The 19,289-nt window shown below is 48.8% G+C and overlaps 1 protein-coding gene across 9 annotated transcripts in view; it reads left to right on the top strand.

Moving 5' to 3' along the window:
* UVRAG (UV radiation resistance associated) overlaps positions 1 to 19,289 on the top strand; it is a 300,947-nt gene that overhangs the window by 162,031 nt on the left and 119,627 nt on the right. Inside the window, exon 1 of one of the 9 annotated variants that reach the window (XM_068266645.1) lies at positions 15,725 to 16,062. The exons of the other annotated variants lie outside the window; for them this stretch is intronic. Within the exon in view, the coding sequence (XP_068122746.1) occupies positions 15,937 to 16,062 (126 nt within the window). The 5' untranslated portion in view covers positions 15,725 to 15,936. Of the gene's footprint in view, positions 1 to 15,724; positions 16,063 to 19,289 lie in introns of those variants that run through there. 9 annotated transcript variants of the gene reach the window in all.

Here is a 19,289-nt window from a genome sequence, read left to right on the forward strand (position 1 = left end):
AGTTTCCGATAGGTAGTCCAGGACTAGAGGGAGGTCCCACTTAGGAAACATCGATCTTGAAGGAGGGCGAACTCTCAGGACTCCCGCCACAAACTGTTTGACTAAAGGTTCAAATGCCCACTTATGGCCAGAGAGAGCAGAGATTGCCGATATCTGAACCTTAATAGAGTGGTATGACAGTCCCTTGTCCACTCCAGACTGTAAGAAAGCTAATACTTGATGCACTGGAGGCCTTATTGGATCGAAGCTATTTTCTTCGGCAAATAGTAAGAACACCTTCCAAATCCTGTGGTAGGTCGTATTCGTTGTGGATTTCCTGGAACTCAATAGTGTAGCGATCACTGACTCAGAGCAACCTACATCCTGGAGCCTCCTCCTCTCAGTCTTGCTGTTTTGCCTGTGAGGTGGAGGGACAGGAAAAAAAGACAGGAGTGGGAGGGTCAGTTACACTTTTATAGATATTTGTCCTGTGGGGTATTGGGGGTGGGGCCAATACCTGTTGTGCTGCCATGGAGGCATAGGGAAACTCCACGTATCCAGCATCAGCCAATCCCAGTTGGTTCCTTATAATGGGGGTTTTACTGCACTTACCTTACTGAAAATGGATGAATTGAATTCCACCTTCATTGGTTCATTTTCAAGCTGCATATATAATCCTGCATCAACTTGGAATTATTTGCATCTCATTAAAGAGACTCTGAAGTGAGAATAAATCTTGCTTCAGAGCTCATAGTTAGCAGGGGCACGTGTGCTATCCCGCCGCTATCCCGCCGCTAAACGGGGGTCCCTTCACCCCCAAACCCACCCCCGCAAGACTTGGTCGCAGACTTGGTCGCTCCTGGAGGCAGGGCTAACGGCTGCAGCCCTGCCTCCAGTGGCGTCTATCAGCGGCGCATCGCCGCCTCTCCCCGCCCCTCTCAGTGAAGGAAGACTGAGAGGGGCGGGGGAGAGGCGGAGATACGCGCTGACAGATGCGCGTGGGGCAGGGCTGCGGCGGTTAGCCCTGCCCCAACCAGGAAGTGCTCCCCCGCTGCACCGAGGGGATTTGGGGGTGAAGGGACCCCCGTTAAGCCGCGGGATAGCGGCGGTTTAGCAGGGGCACACGTGCCCCTGCTATCTATGAGGTCTGAAGCGAGATTTATTCTCGCTTCAGACTCTCTTTAACCATCCCTACTTTTCAGGTACATTGTCCCCTTTACATGTCTTATAGTTTCAAGAGGCAAAGAAGTAAAAGTAAACTGTTTATAAGTTCCCTTAGGCTGCATTCACCCCATATTATGGCATTGGCATGCACATGTCTTGTGCGCATATTTCTGATGTGCTCCCAAGCATTCGTAGATTGATGTGTTATACTGCGCAAGTCCACATCGCTAATCACGTCATACTCTCTAACATAACACTTGTGTGAGATAAAGGCAGTATCTTCCCATGCAGGGAGGAACACATCACACATAGACCCACCTAGGGCTTGGTTTACCATAAGGCACAGTAGGCTTGTGTCTACAGGCAACTGATGAGGACTGGCTCCCTCCCTCCTTTCTTATACAGAGTCCTGAGCAGAGTGTAAATGAGAGGTTACTCACTCAAGTCAACTGGGGCACCTCCAGCTACTTAAAGGGAAGATCCGCGCTGCTAAAAAAAAAAAAAAACTGCACTCACCTGGGACTTCTTCCAGCTCCTGGCAGTCGATCGGTGCCCTCGGCGCAGCTCCTCTCCCTCCGGGCGTCCAGCGGTGAAGAAGCCGACCTCACCAGGTCGGCTTCCAGGTCGGCTTCTGTGTGCTCCACGCGGGGGGTCACGTGGTGTAGAGACGTCATCGGGTCTCTACTGCGCAGGCGCAGAACTACTGCACCTGCGCAGTAGAGACCCGATGACGTCACGTACACCACGTGACCCGCGCCGTGGTACGAACATGACGCCGACCCGGAAGCCGACCTGGTGAGGTCGGCTTTTTCACCGCTGGACGCCCGGAGGGAGAGGAGCTGCGCCGAGGGCACCGATCGACTGCCAGGAGCTGGAAGAAGCCCCAGGTAAGTGCAGTTTGTTTTTTATGTGCAGCTCGGATCTTCCCTTTAAAGGAGTACTGTAGGGGGAGAAAGAGTTGAACTTACCTGAGGCTTCTAATGGTCCCCCGTAGACGACCTGCGCCCGTGCAGCCAATCACCGATGCCATACTTTTTATCTGTATGTGTTTACATATATTTTAAATTTTAAGATTTTCACGACAGTGGTCCTTTAAGCCTGCATGGATAGGTGCACACCTGCAGGCAAACACAGTGGGTTTTTGAGTTTGAAACGTTCAGTCCCAAAAGTAACACCTATAATTTACACCAATCAACATGATTACTTTAGAATTTGCATTGTTACATTTTGAGTTTAGCTCCTCTTTAAGTGTATTTCTTTCTCTTGTGTGTTGTTATATGAAGTAATTTATTGCCATTAAAGCTTTTTTAACCACTTCAGCCTTTAGTCGTTTTCACTTTATGCATTCAAGCAATGTTCACCTCCCATTCATTAGCCTATAACTTTATCACTACTAATCACAATGAACTGATCTATATCTTGTTTTTTTCTGCCACCAATTAGGCTTTCTTTGGGTGGTACATTTTGCTAAGAGCCACTTTACTGTAAATGCATTTTAACAGGAAGAATAAGAAAAAAACTGAATAGAAAAAAATTCATCATTTCTCTGTTTTCGGCCATTATAGTTTTAAAATAATACATGCCTTCATAATTAAAACCCACGTATTGTATTTGCCTAATAGTCCCGGGTATTACACTGTTTAAATTATGTCCCTATCACAATGTATGGCGACAATATTTTATTTGGAAATAAAAGTGCATTTTTTCCGTTTTGCATCTATCACTATTTACAAGCTTATAATTAAAAAAAAAATAGAAATATTTAATCTTTACATTGATATTTTAAAAGTTTAGACCCCTTGTGAGAGAATGCGGAAAAGCCGCCGCGTCTGCTATTGAGGAGGCGGCTGTTTCCGCGTCCAATGCGGCGGTTTGCACGCGGAGGCGTGCGTCTGGTGGCAGGGCAGAACGCGGAAAAGCCGCCGCATGTGACAACAGTAAGGCGGCTGGTTCTGCGTCCAGCGCGGCGGTTTGCACGCAGCAGCGTGGGTCTGGTGTGGCTCGGTCTGTTACTGCACACAGGCTTAGGAATACACGCGCGCGCGCTGAGAGGCAGAACTCTTATACTGAACAGGAGAAGTCAGCTGATCACACCGATCACACATTTGGCTCTGAAGCAACTCTCTCCCAAGTTAGGTCCCAGGTTTGTGGGTCCGTTTCCAGGGACCAGGAAGATCAATAACGTCACCTATGCCACCGATCTCCCTACCAGCATGCGAGGTGTGAGATCGTTCCATGTGTCCTTGCTCAAGCCGGCAGTGCACGTGGATTCCGCTCCCCCCCCCCCCCCTCCCCTGTGTTGATTAACGATCAACCTGAGTATAAAATTGAAAAGATTCTGGACTCCCGACTTGTGCAGAACTCCGTGCAGTATTTGGTACACTGGAAGGGGTATGGCATTGAGGAGAGAACTTGGGTGCCAGAATGTCGCATGCACGCAGAGGACTTGAAAAGGGAGTTCCATAACTTGCATCCTGAGAAGCTGGGCAGGAGATGTCCGGAGTCCACTCCTCGGGGGAGGGGGGGTACTGTGAGAGAACGCGAAAAAGCCGCCGCGTCTGCTATTGAGGAGGCGGCTGTTTCCGCGTCCAATGCGGCGGTTTGCACGTGGAGGCGTGCGTCTGGTGGCAGGGCAGAACGCGGAAAAGCCGCCGCATGTGATAACAGTAAGGCGGCTGGTTCCGCGTCCAGCGCGGCGGTTTGCACGCAGCAGCGTGGGTCTGGTGTGGCTGGGTCTGTTAGTGCACATAAGCTTAGGAATACACGCGCGCGCGCTGAGAGGCAGAACTCTTATACTGAACAGGAGCAGTCAGCTGATCACACCGATCAGCTGACGCCAGAGCAAGATTCTATTGGTTGATCGTTTAGGGGTGGTGCTGGAGAGCACTACTCCATATATACTTGCTGCTGGCCAGTCTCAAGTTGTCTGGCGTTGCGATCACTACGTGGAAGCACTCAGACCTTAGTCAGATCCCACAGTGTGTTTGAACCAGGAGGACCTGGGAATTCACACTGAGCCAGAAATATTTGTATTATTGTTCTGTTTATGCTTAGACTAGTTCCAGGGTGTAGAGACCACGGACCTCACACCCAGATTAGGGAACTGTATTGTCATCTGTGTTATACTCCAGACTAGTTCCAGCGTGCTGAGACCACGGACCTCGCACCCAAGATTAGGGAACTGTATTGTCATCTGTGTTATACTCCAGACTAGTTCCAGGGTGCTGAGACCACGGACCTCGCACCCAAGATTAGGGAACTGTACTGTCATCTGTGTTATACTCCAGACTAGTTCCAGGGTGCTGAGATCACGGACCTCGCACCCAAGACTAGGGAACTTGTGCAATCATTCTGTTATACTTCAAACTAGTTCCAGGGTGTAGAGACCAAGGACCTCACACCCATACTAGGCATTGTTTGATATCTGTTATGACTTATTGCTTTTCTGACTACTCCTCTGTCCTCTGATTCGGTACCTCGCATATCTGATACTCTGTTGCCAAACCCTGCTAGCCTTGGATACCGAATCAGCCTTCTGTCTATGTACTTTATCTGACCGTGTGTTGCCGACCTGGCTTGCCCGACCTCAAGAGCTATCTCCCTCATTAAGAGATAGTCTCCAGATCAGGTAGTGACATCCACTTTCAGGTGTCACTCACTCTCTGGTCCTTCCTACCTCCAGCCTGACTCCACCCCTTGGAGAGTCTCAGGCTGCTGGAAGGTTTCTGTGTTCTTCAGAGCAGTATTCCCTTACTGCTTATGTTCATCTGCTCAGCAGGTGCATTACTCAAAGTAACAATAACAATAATATTTATATAGCGCTTTTCTCCCTGGGGACTCAAAGCGCTGTGACCCTGCATTATGCAGTCTCAAAGGCTAGGGAAAAGAGGTGAGTTTTTAGCCTTTTTTTAAAGCTGTCCAGAGAAGGAGCCTCTCGTACTGATTGTGGAAGTGAGTTCCATAGAGTAGGGGCTGCATAGGAAAAGGCCCGAGCACCAAATGTTAAGTGTATCCTGGGAATAACCAGCTTCATCTTGTTGGCAGAGCGGAGGGTGCGTGGAGGGGCATAAAGTTCCAATAGATCCGCTATGTATTTGGGTCCCATGTGGTGTAGAGCCTTGAATGTCAGCAGGCAGATCTTAAAATTGATTCTCCATTTTACTGGCAACCAGTGAAGAGTTTGCAGTACTGGGGTGATGTGTGAGCTGCGGGGGGCATTGGCTAGGAGTCTGGCTGCAGCATTCTGTACTAGCTGTAAGGGGCGCAGAACCTTATCTGTAGATCCGATTAACAGGGCGTTGCAGTAGTCTAGGCGGGAGGATACAAATGCGTGAACCAGGGCAGGTAGGTCTTCAGCTGGGATAAGGTGTTTGATTTTCGCTATATTTCTTAGATGGAAGAAGGAAGACTTGACGACAGCTGATACCTGCTGTCTGAGTTTTAGATTTCCATCCAGGATCACCCCAAGGTTACGCACAGAGTCTTTATACTGTACAGTATCTCCCCCAATTGCTAGTTTGAGGTGGTGAGCGTTTTGAACTTTATCCATCATGTGTGGACCACCTACCACCAACACCTCTGTTTTGTCAGAGTTCAGCCTCAGCCAGCTGGTGTTCATCCAATTTTGTAAATCCACTAGACACGCATTTATGGATGCTGATGGGTCTTGGGTGCCAGGCTTGAAGGACAGATACAGTTGTGTGTCATCTGCATAACAATGGTATCCTAAACCATAGTTCTGGATTATTTTGCCCAGTGGGAGCATGTAGACTGCAAAGAGTAATGGTGATAGTACAGAACCCTGTGGAACTCCATAGGCAAGTGGCACTGGATTAGAGTAGTGTGTGCCCAGACATACTTGCTGTGTCCTGCCAGATAGGAAGGTCTGAAACCAGCTAAGAACAGTACCCCTTAGGCCACAGTAATTCTTCAGTCGCTGGATTAGTATTTCATGATCCACAGTATCAAATGCTGCTGACAAGTCAAGAAGAATCAGAATTGAGCAATCACCCTTGTCCCTTGCAGTAAGTAGATCATTCATTACTCGGACTAATGCTGTTTCAGTGCTGTGCCTTTTCCTGAATCCTGACTGAAAAGTATCAAAGATGTTGTTATCTGTAAGCCTGGCTTCTAGCTGATTGGCGACTGCTTTCTCGATAACTTTTGATAGGAATGGTAAGTTCGCCACAGGTCTGTAGTTGGTTACAGAATCAGGATCTAGTGATGGTTTCTTCAGGAGGGGTTTTATGATTGCTTTCTTTAGTTCTTCTGGGAAAAGTCCACTTTGCAAGGAGCACTGAGTGATTTTGTGAAGTGCTGGCCTGAACAGCGCTGGGCACTGCATTAAGGATCCAGTTGGGCCAGGATCCAGGTCGCAGGTAGTGGGGCGGAGACATTGAATGAGAATTCCAAAATCTTCTACACTCAGAGTGTCAAAGACTTGCCATGGTGGTACGGTAGTAGGCATATGCAACGTCCAGTGGTCAATTGATGTTGTTGGTGTAATGCTGGCACGGATGGTAGACACCTTGTTTGTGAAGAAGGCAGAGAATTCTTCACACCTTTCCCTGGAGTATGTGGTTGGGGCTTTTAGGCAGGAAGGATTGCAGAGTGATTCCACTGTGTGGAAGAGTTGAGCAGCTCTGTTGTTGGCTGTAGATATTTTGTGCGAGATAAAGTCTGATTTTTTCTTGGTTATTGCTTGTTGGTATTGTCTGAGGTGTTGAACTAGGCTAGATTTGTGCTCCCCAGTACTACTGTTACACCAAACACTCACATACCTATAGGTGTCCAGAGGTTAGCAATATATCTGTATTATCGGTGATTCTGCAGATCATCAATTATCAGGTATATATCTGTATTCTTGGTGATACTGCAGATCACCAATAATCAGATTCTCTCTGCGTGCTGACACCAATCGTTACACCCCTAGGTAAATATTTACATGTTGTTTTTTTTTATTGTAATTTTTTTTTTTTTAATCAAACATTTTTTTGGGGTATTTTTGGGAGGGTGGGATGTAAATGGTATTTTTTTTATGTAAATATATGTTTATTTTTATTTTATTTTTACATGTAGATGTAGTTTTACTTTTTTTTAGTTTTTTGGCCACAAGATGGCAGCCATGAGTTTGTTTACATGACGTCACTCTAAGTGTAACATGTACGCTTAGAGGAACGTAGGGGGACGCAAGAGGCAGAAAAAGCGAGGCTTCCGAGAGAAGCGGTCGCTTTTTCTGCGGGGGGGGGGGGGGGGGGGAATCAATCATCGGGCACCTGTAACGATTGTGGAATTATCTCCGTGGTCAGCCCACAACCTGCGCGCCGACACTACGGAAATCCTCCACAAGCGTCCGGACAAGAGAACCCAGCTAAGGTGCGGATGCACCCGTAGAGAGGAATTCCAACCGGCAGATGGAGCTGTGGAGTGCAGAGGAACAGATCCTCTGCACCACCACAGATGCCAGGTAAGGATTGTACGTAATGGGGCAATACAGAGCAGGATAGTTTTCTCTCGAGGGAGAGAGCACAGAGACAGGATGTATGTATGTCTACCAATCTATCTTCGACATACAACAGCGAAGACCAAAGTGTGAACGCAATCGCAAGAGTGGCGATTGCCAACAGTGGCACAAGACAGAGTAAAGGTGAAAACACAGGAGCAGAGCGAAAGGCACAGCATATCATACAATGAGAAAGTCAACGAAAATAACAAACGCAATACCTAAACGCGGTCACCGCGCGTTAGGTGCAACAGTGACAAGCGCGTTTACGGTGCGGTCTCCGCACGATAAGCGCAACAGCGACAAGCACGCCACCCTGACTAACGAATGAACACAAATGAACAAATAACAGGAACGCTTGCTAAACGGCTGCCTAACTGCAGACAACCGCAAGCGTTTGCTCCAGACAGACAGACGAACGGAAAACAGGAATAGGTCAGATAAGATCCACTGCTCTTCCGCCAGAGCGAGTGCGATCCGGGTTCAGGGACAGGAAAGATCCACTGCTTTTTCCCACCAGAGCAAGTGTGAACCAAGTAGAGAAACTGAACTAGCAGGATCCACTGCTCTTTTCCACCAGAGCAAGTGTGATCCAGGTGCAGAAACCGCTAGCAGGATCCACTGCTCTTTTCCACCAGAGCAAGTGTGATCCAAGTACAGAAACAGAGCTAGCGGGATCCACTGCTCTTTTCCACCAGAGCAAGTGTGATCCAAGTGCAGAAACAGAGCTAGCAGGATCCACTGCTGTTTTCCACCAGAGCAAGTGTGATCCGAGTACAGAAACAGCTAGCAGGATCCATTGCTCTTTTTCACCAGAGCAAGTGTGATCCGAGTACAGAAACAGAGCTAGCAGGATCCATGTAACGATCGGTGAAGCACAGAGAGGTCTGATTACCGGTGACCTGCAGCGTCACGGGGAATACAGACGTATACCAGATTATATGTGATCTGCAGTATCACCGATAATCCAATATACTGGCTAACCTCTGTTCACCTGAGTAGAGTGTAGTGTTAGGTGCAACAGTAATACAGAGGACAAGCCTCAGTGCAGAAAGGAGAACTGCACAGATTCCTTCCGCAGATCTGAGCTCTCCAAGACGGGAGGAGTCAGACTGACAGTAGGAAGGACAGACTGAAAGTAACCTTCAGGAGGAAGGATCACTAACAGAGCGAGGAACCGCCTCTAACAGTAAGGTCGGTTCTCGAGGTCGGGCAAGCCAGGTCGTACACACACGGACAGATAAAGTACAAGATCAGGAGGCAAAGGCGGAGTCAAAGTACAGGCAGGGTTCAGCAACGGAGTATCAGATATATCGGGGTACAAAATCAGGAGGCAGAAGCAGAGTCAAGGAACGAGCCGGGGTTCGGCAACAGAGTATCAGAAATATTGAGGTACAAGATCAGAGTTCAGGAGAATAGTCGAGGCAGGCAAAAGTCAAAACAGATAATCACAATCAAACTAGTACTTTAAGCTATCAACAGAATCTAGCTTAGTGTAGGATTACAGCTCCAGCTGGTCCCGGCACACTAACGGATCTGACTACGGATCTGGGTGCTCCCACGTATGTGATCGCAACGCCAGACAAGATATGAGTGAACAGCCTGCAGTATATATACTCATACGTGTCCCCCAGCACCTCCCTGATTGCTGGACCAATGGGGAGCGGAGTAAAGAGTCAGCTGACCTGCCTGATCAGCTGACTCTCTCCCGGGTGTCATAAGGCCTGCTTGAGTGCGCGCGCGCGTCACTCTAAACTCTGTGGGACTACGGGTCCCAGCCACCGCAGCCCCGCTCAGCGGTGTCTCTGCTGCGGGGACATGTGCGCGAACCGCCGCGTTGCCCCACCTGCTGCATGGAGGCAGCCGCCTCATGATGTGAAGAGGCGGCTGCCTCTCCGTGTGATGCGGAAAGAGCCGCCCGCCGCTGGCTCATGGCGGCGGCTCTTCCGCGATTCCTCACAATCCACTGCTCTTTTCCACCAGAGCAAGTGTGATCCGAGTACAGGAATAGGCCTAGCACGATCCACTGCTCTTTATGCCAGAGCGAGTGCGATCCACACGGCAAGACAGACAGAAGGAGTAACCAGTAGCAACCGCCGCTACGGTAAAACTCCAAGACATAGACTAAAGAGATCCACTGCCACTAACGCTAGGGCAAGTGCGATCCAGGTTCTGGACCAAACGATTCACCATCGCCAAGGGTTGACGACAGTGCAATCGCAAGGACAAGACAGAACAGGCAATACAGATAATACAAACTGACTGCACTAGAGGGATGCCTAGTGCAGTCCCCAGGAATACTCTAAGATAATCTTTAGCAAACAATAGCAAGGCTGACACTCTAGGAATGTTTTAGCAGTAACAAACCATCATGACCAGCCAAGGACTCTGGGAGAGCAAGGTATTTATACTGCAAGCCTTCAAAGGAGGCAGGTAGGCAATTTGCATGACAAGTGTATGCAAATTCCTCAGCAGAGCAACTCTGGAACTTGCAAAGTGAAGACAGGTCTCTTATCCAGAGACCTGCAGCCCACAGACTTAAGGAATGGTCAAACAGCTGTCTGTCTGTGCAGACAGCTGAGCAGATCATTACAGCACCATGTCCCGATTGTTTGATTCCCGGGCTAACTATCCGTGTCCGTGAGCGTGCGTGCACGATCGGCCGCCGGAGTGCCCGGGAGCGCACATGGCCTTCTGGACATAGCTTAAATGGTTAAAATGCATACGTGTCTGAGTTCTTCCCGGGCCACACTTGTGGAGTGTCACAGCCAATCATGGCTGGAAGGATTTGTTCCTTTGTGTGGCTCCTCCTACTTTACAGCATGTTCAGCACAGCAGTTTTGTGCTAGAAGGAAGAAAAAAAACCAAAAAACTCAATTCCCATAATGCTGCAGCAGACGACTGTGTAAACATGGAAGTGGGTGGATATAATGTGGGTCACTTACCGGTATATAGAAGAGGTGAATGCTGAATTTACTTTTACATTTGTCCAATATTTACTATTAAAATCTTGGAGAAATCGGGCCATACTTGCAAATACTGGGACACTTTCAGAGTCCCTCTTGCACCCAGATTATTATTCTCCCTGGTGGTACGATTATTTCTGGATTTGAGGCCTGGAACCCACTGCAAAACGCAAGCGCTAGCATTTTGTATGAGCAGTTTGTAAGTGATTTAATGAGCGTTTTAGGGAGCGTTTTTAAAAAGTGTATCAATTTGCCAGCGGTTGTGTAGTGATTAGCGATTAGCGTTTTAAAGTCTGATTGGTCCTTTCAATTAATTTTAATTTTGTTACAGTGTGCAGTAACTTTAAAACGCTAGCAAAATCGCTCAGTGCAGGTTTTGATGAGCGATTACGCCAGCGATTATATACTTTACATTGAAGCACAAACGCTAACAAAATGCTACATGTCCTGCGCTTGCGATTTTCCAAATCGCACACGCTCCTGTGGAAGTTGCCCCATCCATTAACATTAGCTAAGCGTTTTGGGAAAACGCTAGCGTTTTCAAGCGCTCCCTAAATTCTCACAAAAACGCCCTTGTGGGTTCCAGCCCTTAGGGTCAGTGTAATTTTATTTCCATGCTTTTAGACCCTGAAACCAGGAAAAAAAATATCACACCGCAGAGAGATCTGCAGCAGCCCCTGCACTTACCTCACTGGGATCCAGCGCTTCAATTCTCCTTCCGGGTGGAACCCTATAGTGAGATCCCTGTTTGTCGTCATGCTCTCACCCGACGAACCCAGAGCCTCCGAGGACCGCAAGAAGAATGGCTGCTGGTGTCTGCATCCCGGAGGAGGGGAGTTGAAACGCTGTCGCTGTCTCCCTATACTTCCCAGCAGCTACCCTAAGTCAGGCACGGGATTACCGCTTCTGGCTGTTTTTTTCCACTCCGGGACTAACTCGGGATTACCGCCAAGGAGGTTAATGCTCGAGGGTCCTTTTACTCTTACCGCATTCCGTTGCGGTACGCTCTTCTACCGCAGCTTGTCGCAGTGGCCAGTACAGTTAATGGAACATGACACACTGCCTGCGGTGCGACACAATGCAACGGAAGTGCTCTGGGTAATGCAGAAGCTGCAGGCAGTAGGTCACTATGCAACTTCCGCGGTGATCCCAGAAGTGCACCGGAAGTTTCATGTTATTTTTCTTTATTCCAACAGTCACACCGCGGCTACTACGCGCGGTGCAACTTATCAGCTCCATTGTGGTGTGACTGTTCCAGGCCTGTCCCTCTTTACCATCTAGAATATTTGGAAGGCATGAAACACCAAGGCGCATATGCAATTAAAGTGAACCTGAGACGAGGGGGAAGAAAAATGATATACATAACTGGGGCTTCCTCCGGCCCCCTCCGCTCAGATCGCTCCTTCGCCGAGGTCCAAAGCCTGCTAGATCTCCCGGTAGCATCCCGTTCTCCACAGCCAGTTGGGCATACTGCGCATTCGCAGCCTGGCTGGGTGAGCCCGCCCTGGCTGCGCCTGCCCACCCTGCTAAGCTCCTGTCATTGGGAGCATTCTGTGCCTACACAATACCACTACGCAGGCGCAGAATGCTCCCAGTCATGGGAACGAGACAGAGGAGCACACTTGGCCGTGGAGAACAGGGTTGCTACTGGAGGATCTAAGAGGCTTTGGACTGCGGTGTGGGAGCGTGCGTGGAGGGGGGGTACACTTACTCATACCTCCCAACTTTTTGAGATGAGAAACAGGGACACTTAAAGAGGAACTCCAGCCTAAATAAACATACTGTCATTAAGTTACATTAGTTATGTTAATTAAAATAGATAGGCAATATAATCACTTACCCACCCTGTTTTAAAAGAACAGGCAAATGTTTGATTTCATGGGGGCAGCCATCTTTTTGGTTGAAAGGAGGTGACAGGGAGCATGAGACACAGTTCCAACTGTCCTGTGTGCTGATCACCCCTCCCAGTAACTAGGCAACTTGAAAAACTACTTAGGAAATCCCATCATGCTTTGCACAGCATCAGGGAAAAAAAGCCCGGGCATTTTTCTTTGATGGATGGAGCTTAGCTAAAAATGCAGCTAAAAATGATGCTTTGGTGAGAAAAACAAAGTTCTGATGCTGTGAAACTGTTAAAGAAACACCAAGCCTTTTCAGTTCTGCTGAATAGATTTTTAGTCCGGAGGTTCACTTTAAGCCACGCCCCTGATCACACCCCTAGTCACGCATATTATAAAGATTTCATAGGACAAATATGTTTTTATAATTCAAACCACACTGGTCCTTTCTATCCTGGTTCATTTTCCTTCATATTAACAATTTACAATTAGTAATATATCAATTTAAAGGATGGGATTAACGTTTAGAGTTGATCAAACACATTTTTAATAGAGAAATATATATATTTACATAGAAAGAGGCGCCAAATCCTGAAAGAGGGACAAATGAGGAGGAAAGAGGGACAGAGGGACAGGGCTCCCAAAGAGCCCTCCAAAAGAGAGAGTTGGGAGCTATGTTTATTTCGTTTTCTACTATGAGATAACTTTTCAGCACTTTGCAAATAAAAAAGTTAGTGAAAAAGTATTCGAAAATTACTTAGTTACTTTCTAACTTGCTGGTGGTTTAAACAGCTCCCAAGTGTCCCTCTATTGGAGGGACAGTCCCTCTTTGGGAGCTCTGTCCCTCTTCATTTGTCCCTCTTTCTATGTAAATATATATATTTCTCTACTAAAAATGTGCTTGATTGACTCTAAACTTTTTTCCCATCCTTTAAATTGATATATTACTCATTTTAAAATGTTAATAAGAAGGAAGATGAACCAGTGTGGCTTGAATTATAAAACAACATATTTTTCTTATGACATCTTTATGGTATGCGAGACTAGGGGTGTGAGGGACGGAGCAGTGCTTTTCGGCCCTGCTAGATTTGGGCGCAGCCAGCGCCACCATAGGTTATAATGGGAATCACAACTGAGCAGCGCTCAGTGAGCAATGTCGGCACCATCAGAAGATGGAGCCGAGGTTGCTTAAAAAAAACAATAATTTGGCCTCCAGCAATCGGTGGAAGCAGAATTTTATCATTCCCCCACTATCCATGGCGGCCTGGAGGGGTAATAGTAATACGGCCCGGACTTGTGCAGAAGCAGGTTCAGCCATATACTGGCTGTATCCTGCGCCCAAGTCTACCTGCGCCGATTTCAAATGTATGCGTGAGGGGGGGGGGGCGTGATCAGGGATGTGGCTTAACCTCTTGACGACCAGCTAATGCCGATTGGCGTAAACTGGTCGTCTGCGGGTTTCCATGGAAACGGCCGCTCGTTCGAGCGGCCTTTCCATGTCCGTTCACGGAGGGTGTCTCCGTGAACAGCCGGAGAGCCGCCGATCGCGGCTCGCCGGCAAAATGTAAACACGCGGGGAAAAAATCCCCGCTGCTTACATCATACGGCGCTGCTGCGCAGCAGCGCGGTAAGGCAGATCGGCGATCCCCGGCCTCTGATTGGCCGGGGATCGCCGGCCTATGATAGGCTGAAGCCTATCCTTCAATGCGCAGGACGGATATCCGTCCTGCGCAGCTCACGGGGGGAGCGAGAGGAAGGGAGAGGGACGGAGCGCAGAGAACGCTGCGGAGGGGGGCTTTGAAGAGCCCCCCCTGCAAAGCGCAGCAAGCCGGCGGCGATCAGACCCCCCCAGCAGGACATCCCCCTAGTGGGGAAAAAAGGGGGTAAGTCTGATCGCCCTGGCTATTTCCTGATCGGTGCTGCGGGCTGGAGAGTCCACGCAGCACCGATCAGCCATAAATCCCCTGGTCCTTAAGTGGTTAAGTGTCCCTCTTTCTCCTCTCAAAAAGTTGGGAGGTATGATTTAAAGGGCACCTTATTGGCAAGTTGTGAAAATATCACCTAGCAGAGAAAACTCAGGAGAAAAAGTTAATTGTATATATGGGCTATATGGGTATGACTAATTTGCATATATAAACTACTCAGGAACCGCCTCCAACGGATGAAGTAACAGAGAGGCCAATCAAAACGCAACGGGGGCATCTTCCAGGCTGGGTGACCATGGCAACGTAAGATAAGTCAGTCAATTAGTGTTGTCCGGATCATGAACGATTCGGATCTTTGATCCGAATCTATTTTATGAGTCGATCATCCGAATCATCAAAATGAGTGATTCGGATCGCAAAAGGGGCGGGGCCAGGAGCGACACGCCCCCTCTCAGCGGGCAGCGGTGTCCTGGAAGCAGAGCAGAGATGGATCGCTCTGTTGGAGGGGACTCAGGGGAGCCAGCCTTGCAGGGACAGGTAGATGAGAGAGAGGGGACATGGGTGCCACTGCCAGATATGTGTAGAGCACACATACTGGCTATAACGTGCTGCTCATTATAGGCTGTCTGTTCCGTAGTGCTGCACAGTGATCACATTGGAAGCTTTTGGCTCAGCACAGCTCAGTAACTTTGCAGACAGTGTGATTGAAAGGCAATATGATCCTCCTGCACTCGGCACTAAACAGCTGCACTTCACTTCTGGGAATGGTTTCTTTCACTGTGCGACGTTTCCATTCAAGGTATACAGATGAACATGCAGGTGAAATATATGTAAAGCATAATTGCAGCATGTGGGTATTGTGTGCAAACATTTCTGCTCTCTGCTTCCCTCCTCCCTTCTCTGTCCACTCCCTGCCCTCTGTCCATCTTCTCCCCTTCTCTGTGTGTCCACCCCCTCCCCTTCTCTTGTCCACAGACCTTTCCTGCTAGTCATTTCACCCCCGAATGCTTCCGGTAGTAAAATGATCCGAGATTCGGATCAAAGATCTGGATCTCTTCAATGATCCGATTCGAATCATCCGGATCATTGAAAAGATCCGAACTTCCCATCTCTACAGTCAATAGGCAGCGGTCCTGATGCTGGTTCCGTACGCGTGGGCGGGGCGGCGGCGTTGTGCCAATTAAAAGAGCTGAACGGTCTGAGCACGTGAACACCGGGAGATCCAATCAGCGCGGAATAAGGCCCCTTCACCAGTCCCTTTTGTCAGCTTATTAGTCATGAGTATAGAAGCCGCCCTGGACACGCCTCTCAAGCGCTTCTGGGTTGAACGGGCCAATGAGAATCCTGCATGGAGCCCGTCGGCGTCGGAGTGACTGAGGAAATGGCCAATGGTTAGCTGCGGGGCGGAACTGTTGTGGCTTCTGTCAGTGGCGGCGGCGCGCCTGCTCAGTGAGTGCGCGTTCCCGGTGTGTGTGCCGCGTGACGTGCGCGGGAACGGTGCGCGCTGCGGACCCGGAAGGAAGCGGTGTTGAAGTCAGAGAGGGGAGGAGAAGGAGCGAGCTATGAGCGGAGCTGCCAGGGAGGCAATGCCGGTGCTGCCTCCGGTCTCTATGGTGCCGGGGGCGGGGATGGTGGCCGGGCCTACAGCCGTATCCCGCTCCCTGCATGTGGAGCTGCACAGCCAGCAGGTGAGACCGAGCTCTAGCCGGATCCTGATACGCTGCGCTGTGCCGCCCTAATATCAGTGTATGCAGCCCTCCCTCCCATTACCTGCACCCCTCCCCACCCACCACTAGTGCCTACAGCCTCCCATTTATACACAGCGCTGTGCCGCCCTAATATCAGTGTCTGCAGCCTCCTCCTGATACACTGCACTATGCCACCCTAATAGCAGGGTCTGACCCTCTCCCCCCACTACCAGTGTCTGCACCCCCCTAATACACTGCACTATGCCACCCTAATATCAGTGCCTGCACCCCTCCCCCTGATACCTTCACTATGCCACCCTAATATCAGTGTCTGCACCCCTCCCCGTAATACACTGCACTATGCCACCCTAATATCAGTGCCTGCACCCCCCCCCACCAGTGCCTGCACCCCTCCCCCTGATACCTTCACTATGCCACCCTAATATCAGTGTCTGCACCCCTCCCCCTAATACACTGCACAATGCCGCCCTAATATCATTGTCTGACCCCCCCCCCCCCAGTGTCTGCACCTCTCCCCCGATACACTGCACTATGCCACCCTAATATCAGTGTCTGCAGCCCCCCCTTCATTACCTGCACCTCTCTGCTCCACTACCATCATTGCCTGCATCCCTCCCCTTGATACACTGCACTATGCCACCTGAGACATAAGTGACTGCACCCCTGTGTTCCCCCCCCCCCCCCAATCTCCAGTGTCTGCACCCTTCCCCCTGGTATGTTGCACTGGGACCTATTTCTGCCTTCATTTGTCACCTCACCTTCGGTGCTTCCGTTGGGGACAAGCATCACAGTAACGATGGGAGTCCCAGCAAGCTAAACTTTTTAAATATCAATGTAAAGATGAAATATTTCTATTTTTTTTTTATTTTAAACTTGTAAATAGTGATAGATGCAAAACGGAAAAAAATGCACCTTTATTTCCAAATAAAATATTGTCGCCATACATTGTGATAGGGACATAATTTTAACAGTGTTATAACCGGGACATATGGGCAAATACAATACGTGAGTTTTAATTATGGAGGCATGTATTATTTTAAAACTATAATGGCTGAAAACTGAGAAATAATGAATTTTTTCCGTTTTTTCTTATTCTTCCTGTTAAAATGCATTTACAGTAAAGTGGCTCTTAGCACAATGTACCCCCCAAAGAAAGCCTAATTGGTGGCGGAAAAAACAAGATATAGATCAGTGCATTGTGATAAGTAGTGATAACGTTATAGGCTAATGAATGGGAGGTGAACATTTCTCACGTGAAAACGATGGAACCTGAATAGGTTAATTTGTTTATTTTCACCTCGGGTGTCCTTTAAACAGGGCTGTGGCTTAAGGTTGCTAAGTTTACCAAGAGAAGTCTCTATCATCTGATCCGCTTTTCATCCATTTCATGTATGGAAAGTGTGATGGGACATGTTGGGAGGTCTCTGTGCTACCAGGCAGCGGAGGTAAAGGGCATGTGAGTGATGTTCGCATAGCAATGTACTGCATTGAGTGGTGCAATCCTGGCGGTCTGATGCTGTACTGGAATCTGACAACTGGGTGTGCAGTGTGATGGCATACAGTCACCATCCGTTCGATTAACTTGCTATATTGGGCTGTTATGAACTTGTGTACGCCTAGCATAAGAACTTCTTGGGCCAATTTGAGACTATCATTGCATTGTGGGTATCTAGTTTTTGGTATCGAGAGCGTAAGATGTGCCTCTTGTTTGTGTTTTTATGTTCTCTTCTCCTGGTTCACACTGCGATGTGAATGCAGGAATGGCACTGTAAGCGCATCCATCCATGCATCCGCCACATCATTCACATACCTGTCAAAACGGTTGACGGGTGGCGACGCAAACGTAGCGGACGCAAAACGCATCCGCTACGTTTGCGTCGCCACTCGTCAACCTTCTCCACCGATCGGAGTTTGGCCAAAGCATGCTTTGGACTGATGGGGGGGGGGGGGGGGGGCGTCAGTTGTGGCTGAACCAAATCCACCGTATAGGTGAGTTGGCGTTCGCATTCGGCGAACAGCCTAGTGCGACGCTGTGCGGCTTCCATTGGGTCCGATTTGCAGCGCGGTCACAATACGGTTGCTGAAAAATGCTTCATTTGCAGTCTAGTCTGTGCACATTGCCTTGCCTGAAAGTGTAAATGCATCCTTTTAACAACATGGGATGCGCTCAACCAGTTTTGCATTTTTCTTTCCACAAAATGCAGTTATGTGTTTTTTTTTTGGGGGGGGGGGGGGGTTTATGGCAGTTTGAATGGACCCTAACAGTATTGCCATGACAGTCATTTTCTCACTATAGTATCGCTGACACAGTTATTCTACTTTTAGCATCTGGGACTCTGTTGCATAATAACTTCCCCAGGATATCCTTTCCGCTATGATAGCTCTGTTTTAGAGATTATTTCTGTGGTAGCCCCCCCCCCCCCTTCCTCAAAGGAAAGTCTTTGTTTACATTTCCTCTTGTACTTTTCTTCTTGCAGAAGTGACATGCCAGAGATTATGCAAAGTGTTGTGACATCTGTCTGTTGGTTCTGCAGGAGAATGCCTTCTTCATCCTGCAGTGTTGTATTAAAGGGATACTGTAGGGGGTCGGGGGAAAATGAGTTGAACTTACCCGGGGCTTCTAATGGTCCCCCGCAGACATCCTGTGCCCACGCAGCCACTCACCGATGCTCCGGCCCCGCCTCCAGTTCACTTCTGGAATTTCTGACTTTAAAGTCAAAAAACCACTGCGCCTGCGTTGTCGTGTCCTCGATCCAGCTGATGTCACCAAGAGCGCACAGCGCAGGCCCAGTATGATCTGTGTCTGCACAGTACACTCCTGGTGACATCAGCGGGAGTGAGGACATGGCAACGCAGGCGCAGTGGTTTTCTGACTTTAAAGTCAGAAATTCCAGAAGTGAACTGGAGGCGGGGCCGGAGCATCGGTGAGTGGCTGCGCCAACACAGGATGTCTGCAGGGGAACCATTAGAAGCCCCGGGTAAGTTCAACTCCTTTTCCCCCGACCCCCCTACAGTATCCCTTTAAGTCCTTTGTTTTTGTGTGGTATCCGCGTAGTTAGGCTGTCTTCATCTCGTCGGCGAGTGTGGTGTTTCACATTTGAACCTTTGCTAAATTATGTGGCTTGAAAATGGACCAGTCAAATGCAACAGCTGTGTTTTTAGGTAGCTAGATTTGAATAATGCATTGATTTCACTGAAGATAAAAC

Source organism: Hyperolius riggenbachi, chromosome 2 (assembly GCF_040937935.1).
Source record: "Hyperolius riggenbachi isolate aHypRig1 chromosome 2, aHypRig1.pri, whole genome shotgun sequence".
Lineage (NCBI taxonomy): Eukaryota > Metazoa > Chordata > Amphibia > Anura > Hyperoliidae > Hyperolius > Hyperolius riggenbachi.